Below are 17,997 nucleotides of genomic sequence, written 5' to 3'. Positions count from 1 at the left end.
TTTTTTCTCACCCTAAAAGATGAGGGCAATTATGTCATTTTACAGAAAGAGACCTACAACATTCTTTGGAATAAGGGTATCTTGAAAAGAGTATCTTAAACATACTGTTTTGAAAAATACATGTAACAAGAATGTTCCCTAGAGGCTTTTTTAAGTTGAAGGGTATTTTGGTCCTTTATTATATAAAAAAGCACATAGCTTAGGGATTAGGGTTTGAGAAGAGAAGAGGGACCTTGTTCACGTGTGAACTAGAAAGAGAACCTTGGGCATGAACCATTGTGCTCACATTCTTGTGTGCCTGTCATCCACCAAATAATGCTTGGAGCATTTTGCTTTGGACCAATTGTTCCCATTTTAATAGAAAAATGTTTTACAATTCAACACAATTCATAATTTCCTTTGTCGTAGCTTTGAAGCTTGCATGTTTTGTCCTGGCTGTCTTTGAAGATTTGGAATAATTTTTTAATTGTTGAAAGGAAAATGTTTATATGAGGATGCTACCTTATAATGTAGAACTAAGGATGCCTCTCGAAAATCCATCGGAAAAGGTAGTTTCAATGTTGAAAAACCCTTTGATTGATCATCTCGACATCGAGATGTATAACTATGAAAAATAAAAAAGATTTTACGTCTCAGAAATAGTGTATTTTACAACATATTATCTACGCCGTCCATTTTCAAGATTTTCATATGTTTATAAATCTACTTGATTTTAACTATTTTTGAAATTTAAGAGTTTATAATTAGATGTAAAAATAGATTTTGAGATAATCCTAAGAACATTTTACATCAAAATTATATACCATGATAAAATTTGAAGGTGCACCTTACCTCTACACCTAAGGATGCATCCGTATGCAAACTGCACCCTTGTTATTAGACAACCCTTTTTTTTTTTTTTTTTTTTGACGCCTAAAATATTAGACATCCTTTAGATGGGGTTTCAATGAGTCAGCCGACTCTTACTATATATATGTGGGCCCCCACTTAAAACTATCTTAAAAATAGATTTCTAAACCAAAATTTTAAGGATTTATGATTTAGGTTAAGATGATCATGAATATGAAAAAAAAGTAGAAAAATTAAATATTTAAAATGTTAACTTTGTTAAAAACATTTCTACACCATCTAAGTTTGTTTTAGCCCCGTGCGTTTTATACAACGTCCATCTTAGAGATGGACGTTGGTGAGTCAACGGGCTCTTGCACCTGACTCATGAATTATTCATTTTTATAGTAATTATTAGTTGTATTTAGGGGTGGTAATGGGCCGGGTGGCCCAGGCTGGCCTGGCACTGCTAGCTTGTCCTTAAAAAAAATTTAGGATTTGGGCCACAACTTAAGGGAGGCCAGTGTTGGGCAACCATGGCCCGAGGATAAGGTCGGGGGGGGGGGGGGGGGCCTGGGCCATGGCTAGCCAGGTTTGGCTCGGCCGACCCTATTTGTCATTGTTTTTCCTTTAGTTTTTATTTTATTTTATTTGGTCTAGCTGGCCTTTATAGGGTTAGGGCCAGGCATGGGCCAAGGCCTCTTTGGCTTGGTTAGGAGGGCCAGGGCCCGAAATTGCCTAATAATTGTACCAATCTGAATCAATGATGTGGATTACCGAACTAAATAGTTGGTTGGAAGTTCAAAAAATAAAACGAAATTCTAAGGAATTCAAGTTGTCGGGGGACCTGAGTCGTCGTCTACCCTATCTGACTTGGATCGGCGACTCCCAACTAATATCAAATTTAAAAACCCTAATAGGTAGTGATTGGCCAAAAAAAAAAAAAAGGCCAATTTATTTATTTACTTTTTGGAGTTGTAGTGTGACATTAAAAAAGGATCGAAGTTTTTGTAGGGCCTAGGCTTTTGGAAAAGAAAATAAAGCCTCACCTAAAATCCACATCCGAAAAGCACATTCGACGTTGAAAATCTTTACGAATATATACTATTTTTAGAATTTAAAATCCTATATTTTTTTGCACAACCATAATTTTCATGATGAGATGATCGATTTAGAGGTTTTCAACACTTGAATTGCAATTTTGATGAGTTATAAAATGAGGCTTTACTTATTTTGATAGGGCTGCAGCCCTATGAAACCATTGTCCTTCAATTTTTTTTTCTTTCGAAGCACTCAAAATGCTTATCTTATCATTTATAAGTTGTATATGTGAATTGTGAAACAAATGTAAGAATAAATAATTGGCATAATAAATTAGAATGTATCAGATGCGTGGGGACCGTATTACGAGAACGTGACAACATGGGCTTTATTCGATTATTGCCAAAAAAAAAGAAAAAAAGAGTTATTATAAGAAGTAAATGTTTGTTTTGGACGCAAGTGTTAGTTTTCTTGGGACTTTGTCAATTTAAGAAATAAATTTTAGTTTATGTTATAAGGGAAAACATTTGTCCTAGAGTGGTCCACCCTCCAAAAAAAAAAATCTGATTAAATCTAGAAAATGGTTTTCACGAGCACTGTTTAATGGTTTAGATCAATGATTTAAAAAACGGATCGGTGACCCGGATCGGGTACCTCAAAAACCGATTCAGATCAGCGAATCGGCGATTTGGATCGGGAATCGACTGAATCGGTCAGATTAAAGCTTCAAAAAAATCCGAAAAAATTATTAAAATTCATTATAAATGTTGTTTTTTAGGAATCTAAAATGAGGGTACTACATTATTAACTTTCATTTTTTTTATCAATTTGTGAATATTGAGATGTTCTTGCCCTGTATAAATTTATTTTAACTATTAAATTTACATCACATAAAAGAAAAATCATAGAATTATCATGGATAAAATATATAATTATATATGGACTATTATAAAGAGTAGACTAATCAATGAAAGAATGGCCATTAAAATCTCGTTTTGGCAAAAAACCCTAACTCGCTAAAAAAACCCAAACTATTACAGCCTAACTAACTATAATCCAAAATTATTACAACCTCACTAATTATAATATTATATACTAAAATTATAATTATTAGTTTACATTTTATAATTATTTTATTAGATAAATAATAACAAATTAAAAATATTTTATAATATTATCTAATTTAAAATGTATTATTGATAATTCTAAGAAAAATAGTACATTACATGATTTATAATGTAAAAATTCATAAATAAAATAAAAGATTTGGTTATCAATGTAAAACTTTATAAAATGCGTACAAATTTTGGAAATAACACTTCAATTTTTCAAAAATTTATTTTTTTAGGTTTCTATAATAAATTTAGTAAAATAGATTGTTAGTAGAAAGATGGAGATTTCAAATAGAATAAACTTTTTATTTTTATTTTTTTTATACCTTTCTTATTATTTACAAAAATAATTATACCACTATATACAACAAAAATTAACGGTTATATAAAAAATTAACTTTTTTATTTTTTCATTTTTTTATGTCTTTTATATTATTTACAAAAATATTTATATTTATACCAACCACTATATACACAACAAAAATATTTATATTTATACCAACCGCTATATATATAACAAAAATGCAACACATGCCCAAGGGATTCGAAAACAACAAAAATATTTATATCAACCACTATATACACAAAAAAAATGCAACACATGCCCAAGGGGATTCAAATGCAACACATGCCCAAGGGGATTCGACTTTGGGACCTCAAGTAAAAAATTCAAAATCATAACCATCAAGCCATCTAACTACATGTGATTATAAATTGCTGGTTCATAGACTATATTTACATTTCGTTTTCATTTAATGATGTTTGGGAATTATCCCACATCGAAAGATGGGTATTCAAATTTGGTATATAAATACTTATGCAATATGAATTATAAAATGTGTATAAAAATATTAGGGCAACCTCGCATGTACGTGTGGACACACGTGTGCGCATGTGAGTGTGCGTGGGGCACTCTCGCACGTGCGCTAGGACACACGTGTGCACGTGTGAGTGTGCGTGGGGCACGCTCGCACGTGCGTGTCATGTGTGAACCGGGCTGAACCGTATGGGAACTGGCGGTTCTACTGTAGAACCGGGCTGAACCGTATGGGAACCGGCGGTTCCACTGTAGAACCGGGCTGAACCGTATGGGAACCGGCAGTTCCACTGTAGAACCGGGCTGAACCGGACGGGAACCGGCGGTTCCACTCTAGAACCCGGGTTGAACTGGATGGGAATCGATGGTTCCACTCTAGAACCGGGCTGAACCGTATGGGAACCGGCGGTTCCATTATAGAACCGAGCTGAACCGGATGGGAACCAACGGTTCCACTCTAGAACCAGGCGGTTCTTGGTTTTCGGTTGGAACCGGCACGGGCGAATCGGGAGAGTCCGGTTCGACTCGCCATTTTTTAAAACACTGGTTTAGATTGAACTAACCTCATCTGTCAAAATAGAATTTTGTTTTCTCATTTTTAATTTTAATTTTAATTTTATTTTTAAAATAATTACGAAGTTTGGGTATTTGTTTTATCTCTATAATTAGATTTGAATAAAGAATAAAAAATATTTTAAATAATAATATTGATCAAAATAAACTTAAGGTACTTCAGTTATTTTTTATTTAAAATAGTTTTAATTATTTTTATTATAATTATAAGTAATTTTAAATAAAAATAAAAAATAAAATATTAAAATTAATTTTTTGACTTTTAGATGTGGCTTTGTGCAATCTCAGCTATTGGATGGGTGCTTGTGCCCCTTCCACGATGTAGACGGGATCATAGTTAGGAAGTCGGGGATTATCAATAAATCGACTCACCATGAAATCGAAAACTAATCGTTTTTATTTTAAAAAATCGGATAAAAAATATGGATCGATAAAAATACTTCATGTAAAGAGATCGGGAATATATCGGACTAGGTTCAAAAAATCGGAGTAAAAAAATCGGATATATTTAAAATATTAGAAGTTTTAAAACTTTAATATATATATATATATATATATATATATATATATATATATATATATATATATATATATATATATATATATATATATATATATATATATATATATATCACTCAGTATAAAAATGACTTTCCTGTAAATATAAATTTAAAATATTCAATGTGATATATCTCTAAATCATAAAATGATTATCTATTCTATTGGTCAAGATAAGTATTGGGTAGGTGAATTCAATTTTCATCTTTCTAAAAAGAAATTGTTATACTTGCTAACTATAGTCTACCCATAACCACCCGAAAAAATACGCACCATATCCATAGTAGAGAACGAGAGAAAATTTCGGGCGAATAGAAATAGAAATAGGAATAGAAATTTTATAAAAAAGGAAAAAGATGTTGAACTTTCCAAAAAAAATAAAAAATCAGAGTATATTAATAGGAAAGAGTTTTTGAAACGATTTTTTCCAATTTTAAAAAAATCGCGTTTTAAACTTCTTTTTGAAAAGATCACGTATGTTTACCAATCTTGAACAAGTCGCAGATTAAATCGTTTTTTTTGAAAAAGTCGCGATTAAATCGGCGGCTTGCTAACTCTGGACGGGATACCCTTTCTTTTTTTTGTTATTCTAAAATGACCGGCCTATATTTACTCTATTACAAAAACTATATTTTAGAACTTTCTTTTTTTATCATTTCTATAATCTCCATCAAGAACAAAAAAAACAAAAATGTGTGCATCTAATTTATGCGGTACAGGTGTCGACCAAAAGTTTTCAGTGTTGTTTGTGTGGAAGGCACAAATAAGGAAAAGTGTTGCGTGAGTTAGCGGGTGCAAGAGCCCACTAACTCGCAAACGCCTATCATAAAGATGGACGTTCCGAGTGCATCAAAAAAATAAAAAAATTATTATTATTTATTTTATTTTAATTTATATTTTTTCACATTCATGATCATCTTGAAATTATTTTATTATTATTATTATTTATTTTATTTTATTTTTTTTCATATTTATGATCATCTTGGCTAGATGATGAATATATTAAAAAAAATTAGATAAAAATTTCGCCTTTAAAATGGATCTTAGAGGGGGTTGCATGTGAGTCGGCTGACTCATAGAAACCCCATACCACAAAGAAATATGTGTTATACTCGTATGGTTAGCAAGTGAACTTTAGGTTAAGTAAATGGGAAACTAGATAGTTTCATTTAATATGGTAGCTTCTCATCTAGTAGGGTTTGCAATGGGCCGGGTGAAGGTGGCTCGTGCCCAGCCCAAAACAGACCAGGCTAAAGAGACCTTGGCTATAAGGCTGGCAACATTCCAGGCCTGGGCCGTGCCAGGCCCTAGCTCAGACCTATTAAGGGCCAGCCCAAGCTCAGCTTTGTCTTTTTCTGGCGAGCCAGGTAGAATTTAAAACAAAACAATGCAAAAAAGATGAAAAATAAGGGTCGGGTTAGCCCGAACCGAACCGGTCTCGGCCTGGCCCCAAGTCCTAGGTTTTTTGGGTTGGGCCGACCAAGTCAGGCCGGTCCACAGGGCCCATTGCCACATTTAGCCCAAGCCCTATCCATGCTGGGCTAGGCCTAATAGCTCCAAAGTCCACAAAGGAAAAAAAAAAGAGAAATAAAAAGAAAAAGAGAGGTTGGGCCAGCCAAACCTGTAATGTCTTGGCTCAGGCCCTAGTTTTTTAAAGGTCTGGCTGCCCAACCCATTGCGAACCCTATCCTCTAGTTAACTTGAAATGCGAACCCGTTGTGCATTGTCATTACTTTGCTCAAAGTTTGTTAGTATTCCCCCATTTTAATGCAGTGTTTGTAAAATTGAACCGAAATGGTTAACTGAACATGGGCTTGGAAGCGGTTTAATCGGTAAACCGGCAGATTCAAATGCTCTAACTGGACAAGTCCCGCACGGTCAAAAAAATATTGAAAAAAATAAAATAAAATAAAATACAAAAAAAAATCTACTAAAATATGAAAAGCATATAAAGAATGATTAAAACAAAACACATTCAAATGAAGTTGAAAATTAATGAAAAAAAATGGATTTTAACCCATTTTATATTTTTTCAATGGCTATTTTTAAATTTTTTTAAAAGAGATGGGAAAATATAAAAGTGAGTATTAATGACCAAAACAAATTTTGATCTTTACTATAATATAAAGAATATTTAAAAATACATTACAAAAAAAATTATTTATTTTTGAGAATTTATATATATTTTTTTGAAATTTTTTTTTTTTAAATACTGGTTGTTCACCCTAACCGTCCAAAACCAGAACTGGCCATTGACCGGTTCCGATCTAATCGGGCGGTTACCGGTTAGATCGGGCGATTTTGCGAACAATATTTTAAAATCCATCAATTTCTCGACGGACTTCCATCGGACAAATGACCCCACTCTACGTCCAATTTGACAACTGAGAGTTGAGGATACGCTTTACATAATATTTGAAAAATATTTGAAAGTAAGCGTGTATTTTATTTGAGGAAAATAGTTTGATAAGGCTGCAGCCCTATCAAAATAAGGAAAGCCCCACATAATTGCTCATTGAAAATTGTAATTCAAGCATTGGAAAAGCTTTACATCCATCATTTCGATTTGAATATTATGGTCGTGAAAAGAAATAGTATTTCAAGCTCTAAAAATAGTGTATATTGTAACAAATTATCTAGACCATCCTTTTTTCTTTAAAAATAAGTGTTCATATATCCACAAGATTTGTATTTTTTTTTTAGTTTTAAATTTAAATATCGGTGTTAGAAATTGATTTTAGAGCCATCATAGAGATTTCTCTCGTCGAAAGTACTTTCAGAAAAAGAATTTGAGGTGAGGCTTTATTTTGTTTTCATAATGGTTAGGCTTTATACTAACCTTATAAAAAAAAAGGAAGGTCTAATTTTTTGTTTTTTTGTACATGGGAGAGTGCTTGCAAAAACTCACATGCTCGTTGACATCACTCTGGAACAATTGAGAGGAATGTTCAATGGCAGTGACCCTAATAACCTTATCTCCCATAGGATAATGACTGCTTTCACAGTTATAACCTTCATGAACTATTTTGAAATACATGGGATTGCTAGTGGATAATGGAGCATCTCTTAACAAATGCCTAGGGGTGGCAACGACTCGGGTATGGGTCGGGTTCGGCTGGATTCGGACCCAGACCCGAATAGATTCGAGTCCAAATTTTGGACCCGGACCCGATCATCAGCTTAAAAAATTGGATCCATAACCGTATCCGTCGGGTCACGGGTCTACCCCATTGAGTCTCGGATCCATTGTCACCCTCACTATGAGCTTCTTTTTCTCTTTTTTTTTTTACCCATTTTTTGCCATCATATACTCGTATTATTGTCAATAAGGTCACAATCACCCACTATTAGATTTCAAGCCGTGTGATTTGATGTTTAATAGCTAAAGATGACTATTAATTCTAATTCTATATAATCCTTAATACATCCAAATGAATAGGCCTTAAAGTAAAGTATTTTATCTTTAATAGTTTATTGGTACAGGTCGAGTACAGACCCGGACCCATATAGCTTTCGGATCACAAGGACATCCTTCCACTCACACACCAGAGAGGGCCCTTGGTTACGGCAATTAGATTTTACATGGTGGACATAGATGCATCCTTCAATCTGCTACTCAAAAGATCAGGGCTCCACGAGAACCTCACCGTGGTATTAACCACCCATCAAAGCCAAATCATAAGGGGGACAAAAAAACAAAAATTTCTGCATTGCTGAAATTCCAAAAGGAATACCGAGTATTGGAAAAAGGTTCTCTAAGTAAAAAATCCTAAAAAGAATTCTGAACAATTGATGGCAAAAAAAAGAAAAAAAAAACAAAAGAGGTAAACAAAATTCCAAAGTAAAAACTTTCTCGAGTCAAAAATCTTAAAAGGAACCCTGAGCAATTGAAGCAAAAAAAAAAAAAAAACAAAAAACGGAGGTAAACAAAATTCTAAAGCAAAACTAATGGACACAAAAAATCCCAAAAAAGGAGACCTATAAAATCAAAACAAATCGAGAAGTCTCCAGGAGTTCAAGATCGTTGCACAAAGCAAAGTTAGTAAATGAGCACTAGTCTGATGGACCAAAGGACAAGATCTCTTCAAGTAAAACCAAAGGATTTCGATCATCTGAGCTTCAAAAGGTCGGTAGTGAAGAGCCGAAATTAGAAGTCCAAAGAGAACCGAAGCACTTAGGGGCAATGTCTCACATTTTTTAAGAGATTGGTTCATTCAAAGATCTTGAAGAGCTCCTCTTTGGATTGCGACATGAGGATTATGATTCAAGGATAAACGAGCACTTGTTGATTCTTGAACTTGGAAGTCCCAGACAAGATTGGTCAAGCTCAGAGGACCACCACATGTGGTAAAATTGTAGGACTCATTTTTCCAAAAACCCTCTTTTCAAAACTTTCCTTTTAAAACCTTTTTTATGAGAAAATGCTCCACAATAGCATGAATATAAACTGCTAACCTCATCATTTTAATTAGCTTATTTTCAAAACTCCGTCTCAAGAGATCCCAATTTGAAAAAATTTAAAACTTTGTGTCTTGTGATTTCAAAACCTTAATTTTTTTGTTATAACAATAACTAAGTACCAATCTTTGTTCCATAAATTTCTCCCTATTTTTCAAAACTTTCTTAAAATATTAAAAAAACAAAGGATTTGCGGGATTTGTCTGAGACTATTTAGCTGTTAAGCAGCTGACAAAATGTTATTGATGTGAGTCCATATCCAATACCCAAAAGGATTGCTTGCTTGATCACTAAAACTTTTGTTAACCCAATTCAGAAAAGCCAACCATTAAATCCTACAAACCTAGAAAGCCTTAAGAGCTAAAGGGGAAATGGAAATTTAATTAGCAAAAATTTTCTTGAATGAGTCTTTCGTATTCACATTTCTCTAGTTCAATTGGAAACTAATACCTAGGCTACAACTGACCATTGTCTCGAAGGGTTGGCAGTTAAGAGCTAAGAAAGCTGAAGAAATCGACAACAATTGACCATTGCTAAGGTGAACCAGCAATGACCGAGCATCGCCTCGCAGCGTTGGCAGTTGAGGTTTGGAGTGACTAACTTGCGTATTAGGCATTCAAAGTGAATATTGCTCCACTTATTATACTCTGGTATATTAGGTGTCTACTTCCTTAATGCTTTTATATTCCCGGAAGAATATGGACCACCAAAGAGGAACAACTGTAAACAACTCCTTCCGAATCTTGGCTAGGAGAATACTCCAAAACCTGCAATCTTGAACCTTAGAACTATACTTGTATAGTTGACCCTGTGAAGATATTGTTTCAATTGATCTTGTAAACTTGATTTACAATGGTGGATTTATACATGAATAAACAGTTTTTATAACTGTTCACAGTTATACAGTTTCTATAACTGTTCACGATTTCTATATGAGTTCACAGACCCTAGTACACAATACCCATAGTCCATCATCCTTAGGAAACCACTAAACCGACCCAAATCCAGTCAAAATCTATCTAGGCCTATTTGAATCTATTTTGAATAGCATAGAAATCTAAGAAAAAGGCCAATCGTAGGTCTCAAAACTGGACCGAATTCAATCAAACTACCACCAGATTGGATCACACAGTCTCTAGAATCATCTGGAGCTAAAGTAGCTTTAGCGACGTCGATCGTGTTGCTAAGCCCAATTGCCTTAGCAATGTGCATCATGCCGGTATACTGTTCCAAGCTCTAGAAGATTCCATGATTTTGGTGACGCATGTTTTGGCCTTTAATCTACCTTGTAGAACTTTTTGGAGGGATTTGGATGTGGGTTTGACCAATCAGAAGCCTTGGAGTCCTAATCCTATCAGATTTAGTACTCTTGAAATAAGCCTAGGACTCCTAATCCCAATTGAACTATAACATAATTGGAGCCTGTAAATACCGCTGCATGTCTATTTTAGAACACAAGTTAGAACGTAGACCACAAAGAAACCCATAGGTTAGAGAAACCCTAGGAAAACCTTAGGCCTTCAAACCTTAGAGGCACCCTAAGACAGTCAACCCTAATTCTTTACAACCCCAATTCTCTATAGTTCAAATTCTCACTAAATCAAAACACTTAGGATGAACATGCTCTATGTACTTCTTAAATTCGAGCAAACCTCTAGGGTTGAAGATGAAAGCATCTCAGCTTCTAGTCTAATTCAAGCCACCAACTCCAGGTGCGAGGGACCAGATTCCAAGGAATTCTTTTCTTTTAATCTTCAATTAATTTTCTTTCTTTTCCTATTTTCTTATTTTCTTTTATGGTTTTTGCATGATTTCAAGATAGCTCTGCCGACAGTGTGTGAGGCGACAATTTATTTATGTGGTTCATCCTATCATACATTTTAACTCGACATTTGACATTTCCTACTATTCTCTATCAAAAAATTTAATTATTTATTTTAAAGCGTAAACACTCTAATTTACCTACTCTCTCTCTCTCTCTCTCTCTCTCTCTCTCTCTCTCTCTCTCTCTCTCTCTCTCTCTCTCTCTCTCTCTCTCTCTCTCTCTCTCTCTCTCTCTCTCTCTCTCTCTCTCTCTCTCTCTCTCTCTCTCTCTCTCTCTCTCAGTTCCATCAACATTCAAGTTGAAATAGGATTTCTTATTAATGGTTAAAACAACTAACAACTACTCTAACAAAATTAATGTCTATTTGAGAAAGGTATTAGAAAATAACAAAACTTAAAAAATACAATTGTATAAAATTAAGTAAAATTTAAACCAATTGCATAATGATTCAATTTTTTTAGAAAAATTGGTGCAAAGTAAATAGAAGAAATACAAATATTAATAATAATAAATTGAATATACTAATAGGTATTTTTCATCTAAACTAAACAGAATAATAATGTAGCATAAGCCTCTTAGAATTGGAGACCCTAAATTTAGCATGGATGCCCATCTCATCTAGACAATCACAATTAAAAGCAAATGAATATTTGAAATTCAAAAAGAAAAAAGAAAATAAATCCCTCATTTTCGATAAATACATTCAATTTGGTAAGGCAGTAGGTCCAAACCTTCAAGAAATCAACATCAATGTTCTTTTCTAATTATTGAATGACGGATGTCGTGCAAAATTTCAAAACAAAGGAGCACATTATTTATTGGCATTACTCCACTAAAAAACCATACAAGAAAGCACTAGTTAAGAAAGCACCATATTTAACATTAGATTTATTTATACCATTATTTTTATTATCACCTAATCAAACCACACATTTTCATCCTTAAATGGAAAACATACATCTCCTACCACACAAATACCAATTACAGTTCATTGATTCCCCTTCTTAAGAATACTTGAACAAAACATTAAGGGACCTTGATAAGTTATAGAAACATAGAACCAGATTTATAAAGCCATTGCTTTCTTTAGTGGGAGCCATAGAAGTTCTTCATGAAAGCTTCAACATGTTGTGACTCAAGCCCGATTCTCACGAAAACCTCACTCGATCCTCGCATCAAGAAGGCAGTCTCCGGTGCAGGAGTGACCAATGGAACTGCACCACATGGCTTTCCCCACTCAAAATCCAATTCGAGAAATGGAAATTTCATCCAGTCGCTTACTAAGGTGAGCTCCCTCATTGAAGGAAAGAACTTCTCAGTAGATTCAAGTGCTGTAGCAAAACTCTTAGCATATTCATGGCCTACTTCTTTTTTAGCAGCCTGAATTTTGACAATAATCGACCAGAGGGGCTCTTGAAACAATTCGTGAGCCGAGGATAATACTGATGCGAGTACAAAGGCATTGCCTGCATAGTTCTCTAGCAATGGAGGATGCAGTTTGTTTCTAGCATTCATGGGGAATTGAAGACATATTTTTGTGCTTGGATGAAACTCAAGGGCCATTGCTCTTGCCTGTAAAATGAAAACTACATAAGTGTGAAATTTCCATATGGACATAGAATAAAAGCAGTAAAAACAACACATGATCTGAGTGGTTGCAATAAGAGAGATCATGCTTAAGCATCATTTTCATGAATCGATGGTAAAAAGAGATGTCTTATACACCCCTAATTTTCATATCATCATCGTCAAAATCTTTTTCCAACTAATTGAGGTCAGCTCCCTAATTTGCATATATAAATACATACATGTATGCTTTGCATAAGGCTAGCACACGAGATCCTCGAAGAACCTAAACTGGAATGTGCTTGCACATGAATATAACTAGAACGAGCGATCTCTTGTGAAGCTCTGTTAACTGCAATCGATTTACTTATGAAATGTGAGTATTCATGCATTTACATATTTGCAAGTGTACAGGTGCGCTGCATTGAGCACGCAAGTGTGAAAACACACACACAGATACATACACACACGTCCATACATGTTCAATGAATATATAGGAATGTATGAGTGCAGACAACAACTTCTAGATGTTTGTATACATGTGTGTGAACGTTTACACATGCACATGTAGCGGATTGGAGCCCAAATCTCTACAAGAAACTCCTGATTTGTGAAACTTGGAACCTTTGTTTAAACCACATTAACGAAAGAAATGCATACATGCACTTTCTTTCTTTTGGTTATGATTTTATACCCACTTACGTAATACATCAACACTTCATATGCATACATACATACATAAATACACACACATATACACAAACACAAATATATACAAACATGTTAGGAGGACACCTTATATAAAGGTCATCCATAACCTAAACTATTATTTTCTAGGTGGCAACCTATTAAAAACGTCAACAAAGGTTGTCACCTAAAAAATAGTTATGCTCTCAATAGTTAGATATTGATTGGATAGTTGAAAATGCTTGTTACTATTTAATTTTTAATATTTTTCTTCTAAATTGGATGTAGATGAAATTTTTGGTGTTTTTCCTACATAATAGGGCATAAAGAGAAATATAAAACAAATATATTTTAAAATATAAATTGATAAAACTACCCCTGAAAAGAAATGACAACTCACAATTAATAATTGAGGGGAGAGAGTGTGTAATGACAACTCACAATTAATAATTGAGGGGAGAGAGTGTGTGTAAGTATGTTAAGAATTTTAGCTCTTAAGATCTAACCACTGGGCAATCTAGAATTAATCATTAAGCGGGGGTTGAATAGGTACTCTCAAAGCCCTAGAGCTGACCATACAACAAATGGACAATCAAATCATTATGGGGGAGTTGAATAGAAACGTTTTTGAACTCCAAGTTAACTGTTATAATGTTTTTTATATTATAAAAGGATCCAATTTTTAGGAGTCCTAGGACTCATATGTTGATATGTCTCCTTTATATAATCCATTTTTCATCTATATTATGGAGATCCTGAATGTGTAAAAGAAAATAAATTTTAAAAACTAAAAACCATAACTTTTTGAAGAAAAATTTTAAACCGTCAATTTTACCCTTCTTTTGGAGAGAACAATCCCACATTCATCTTTGAGGTGGATGCGTGATGCTACGGGGACGCAAATATAGTTATGCATTACCCGACGCACAAACTACTTCTCCATTAGAAAACTATGATACAAAAAAAAAAAAAAACAAAAAAAAGAAAAGAAAAAAGCTCTATAACTGGGTTTGAGCTACATATGGCCATGGTGGTCTTGTTGAACCACCAAATCTTTTGTTCTAAATCTTTCTCAAACCATGTTTCTTTCCATTTTTCCTCAAATCGATCTATTCTGTTATCTAAATGTAATGATAAAACAGCGTAAGAAAATGTCATTTCAAATCAAATTTCTATTAAAACGATGAAAAAGCTATCTATCAACAAAATTGGTAGTATAAAAAATCTAGAAAAAAGCAGAAACTAAATAAACTTAATATGAAGATTATATAAAAGGTAACTAAAAATTAAACAGCAATAAAAGGTGTTAGTTAATAGAATTTAAACTATTATATTAACATTTTATTTAAGTTAAATAAAATAATATTTTGCATTTAAATTTTCTGCCATCATATGTGCTTGGTGGAACATGAAAATGCCACATTACCTACCCAAAAAAGAAAATGTTGCAAGTAAATGGTGGGTTTTTCTAGATCAAAGATGAAGAAGCAGTTATTTACCCAAAAATTAAAAAATTAAAAAAAATGAAGGAGCTAACCCTATTTTATGTAAGTTCATGCTTCAATTGAATATTATAATTAAATGTATAATCAGTAATGGCCACATGAATATAGGATTTTGCTAGTGTCCCATGAAGAAAAAACTTTGTATTAAGCATGATTTTAGAAAAAGTTAGGCGATCACCTGAAGTACAATTTAGCAATTCAATGTGAAATATGAAAGGTTGAGTGTTACAAAGTTCAAACAAAATTCTTTTGAACTTTGAGTTTGGTCAATGAAATTAATACATCTACCCAATTTCACATCCAACAGTCAAGACTCAAAACTAACTTCTAATTTCTTGTACCAAATATAAATAATATTATTATGTACTTTTCCTAATAAATTCAATAACATTTCAATGTGTTTGCAAAACTGAATAGTTTATTTTCTTTAAAAGAGAGACCGTTGTTGATTAGCATGAGATCAGATAATGATGGACATGTTGCTTCCAATCCTAACCTGTGAGATGCATGCAACAGAAATCCTTTGTCCTCAGGGAAAGCGTTAAACAAGAGAGAAAAGAGGAGACCGAGGAAAAAGGAGAAGAGAAGAGGAGAGAGGAGAAAGAAGAAGAGAAGAGAGAAGAGGAGAGAGGAGAAAGAGAGAGAGAAAGGAGGAGAAAAGACTGAAGAGAGTTTAGTTTCTTGATTCTTCGAGAGAGAGATTATAGTTTCTTGATTCTTCAAGAGAGAGAGAGAGGAAGAGAGAAGTACAGAGAGAGTGAAAAGTAGAGAGAGAGAGAGAGATTTTAGTTCTAAAATTGCATAAAAACCAAAACTAATGTAGCTTCAACTCACCTTCCATATTCTAGCACAGAGCACATCAAAAGTAGAGCAAATAGGAAGACCAGTTGCTTTCTTCCACTCTTCAATGGCCTCTTGCTTCACACAAATGGTTATGAGCTCAAGCCCAACCCTAGACTTTTGGCTGCACATCTCAGAGAGAGTAATTTCCCATGATAAATCATCAGAAGCCATGGCTTTCATGGGAATTTTACAGAGGTCTTTAATGGCTGAAATATTAGGGTTTGTGAAGATAGAAGTTTTATTTACAGCTGCACCATGAGGAGAAATGATACTCATGAGGCGTTGTCTTGAGTGGTTGGGTTTTGAGAGGAGGGTTTCATCTTTACCACTTGCAATGTGTGCACAAGATAATAAGAAGTTGGATGCCCCAACCCCATCAGACAAAGCATGGTTGCTCCCAAACCCTAAACTGAAACCTCCATCTGCAAATTTTGTTACCTACACATATACCAAAACCATCAATAACTCTCTCTCTCTCTCTCTCTCTCTCTCTCTCTCTCACGCACGCACACACACATACACACAAAAATAGTAGTCTCTCTCTCACAAACACACACAAAAATACTAGTCTCTCTCTCACACACAAAAATACTAGTCTCTCTCTCTCACACACACAATTAGTACTCTCTCTCACACACACACAAATAGTACTCTTTCTCTCGCACACAAGACACACACACACATACACAGACAAAAATAGTTCTCTTTCTGTCACACACACACACACAGTAAACTCACTCTCTCTCACAACTCACACATAGACCGACAACTAATTGATCGTGTACAGAAGGAGATGGATGAAATAAACAAACTGGTTGAATCAAGGATTGGTCTTGGAGAGAGAGAGAGAGATTCAAATTTAAACATTTAGAAAAACAAAATAAAAGCTAGAAATTCAAGGAAATCTTGCATTGCACTTTTGTTTAGCTCTTACTTAAACTCAAAACTTACACTAGAAATCAATAAGAAACAAAAAAAAGTGAAGAATAAAATGGAAACGAAGTAAAAAATACATAGACAGCATAGTAGAAAAGGAGGATAAATTGAAGAAAAAAAAACCCTAGAATTTCTTTTACAAGTATTCTGCATGAAACTGATGAACCAGCTATTAAACACTTGTCTTAATATGCACCCAGTTGCACCGCACACAGGATATACAAACAAACATAGAGTCCCAGAGAGAGAGAGAGAGCCCATACACAGAAACATGGAGCACCATGGGAGGAGGGGAAGAGAGAGAGAAACCTGGCAAACTGTAAGTGGGTTCTTTGAGACATCCTTTGATGGCTGGACCTGAGGGACTAGCTTCTCATAAGATGGCTTGTATTCATGCAAAACGCCAAGGTCCTCTAACTTTGCCTCTGTGTGTGCAGTGACCATCATCACCCCTTCTCCATTACAGTCCACCTCAAGCTTCCCTGTCTTCTCACTCAACCTCAACCTCCCTGCTGCAGGGTACCATGAAACGAGTACCCTCTCAAGAGCCTTCTTAATTCTATCAGCCACATGGTTTCTCTCTCCTCCAGTACCAGTGTTTCTCTCTCCTCCTTCTCCTATATTTCTCTCTCCTCCAACACACCCCTCACTACAGGATTTGTAAAAGAAGACAATGTAGAGCATTGCAGGGGTTATTCTGTCCATTCCAGACAATTCAATGGTTTTTCTCTCTAAATTTTCTGGTGGTTTAACTAACACTGTTTCTTCTAGGGAAACCATGAATGATTCATTCAAAGAAGCCATGAACCCTATCAATGATTGGGAGATTTCTTGATTTTGCTTTCTTTTTTGGGATTCTATTGTTTCTCTTAGTATGAGTTTGAATCAAATCTTCACCTGCATGTAGTGGTTCAGAACCCTAGGCCTTTTATGGGCAAAAAGTTGGGATAGGGACCTTAGGGTATTGCAAGTACCCCTTAAATGTACAAATAATATCCAAGAGGCTCAAGTGCTTTAGGAAGTTTGGAGTGCCATTCTTGTGCTAAGAAATAACCAAAGAGTCCCTATGCCAAAAAAGGACACTCAATCAGGTCAAGACCCTTTTAGGGTTTGCTTCAAATGCCATTTGTCCCCCTGAGTGGCAAGTTAAAGAAGATATCATTAAGATGAAAGGTGAGATGGGGCCTCAGATTTGGATCTATTTGAGCATAAAAACCTCCCACTTTGGCATTTGGAAGATCTCAGCCG

General features: G+C 34.5%; 1 protein-coding gene across 1 annotated transcript; it reads right to left on the bottom strand.

The window, feature by feature from the left end:
• Positions 1 to 12,071: 12,071 nt before the first annotated feature.
• On the bottom strand, positions 12,072 to 17,793 carry LOC148782229 (brassinosteroid-related acyltransferase 1-like). Its single transcript, XM_088864591.1, has 3 exons — positions 17,059 to 17,793; positions 15,805 to 16,251; positions 12,072 to 12,784 (listed from the first exon to the last, which is right to left on the bottom strand). The coding sequence occupies exons 1-3, from the start codon at positions 17,551 to 17,553 to the stop codon at positions 12,299 to 12,301; spliced, it is 1,428 nt and encodes a 475-aa protein (XP_088720717.1). The 5' UTR covers positions 17,554 to 17,793; the 3' UTR covers positions 12,072 to 12,298.
• Positions 17,794 to 17,997: the final 204 nt, after the last annotated feature.

This window comes from Amborella trichopoda, chromosome 4 (genome assembly GCF_054954075.1).
Source record: "Amborella trichopoda isolate Santa Cruz 75 chromosome 4, AtrichopodaSantaCruz75HAP2 v2.0, whole genome shotgun sequence".
Taxonomy (NCBI): Eukaryota; Viridiplantae; Streptophyta; class Magnoliopsida; order Amborellales; family Amborellaceae; genus Amborella; species Amborella trichopoda.
This window is presented reverse-complemented; position numbering and strand designations above follow the sequence as displayed.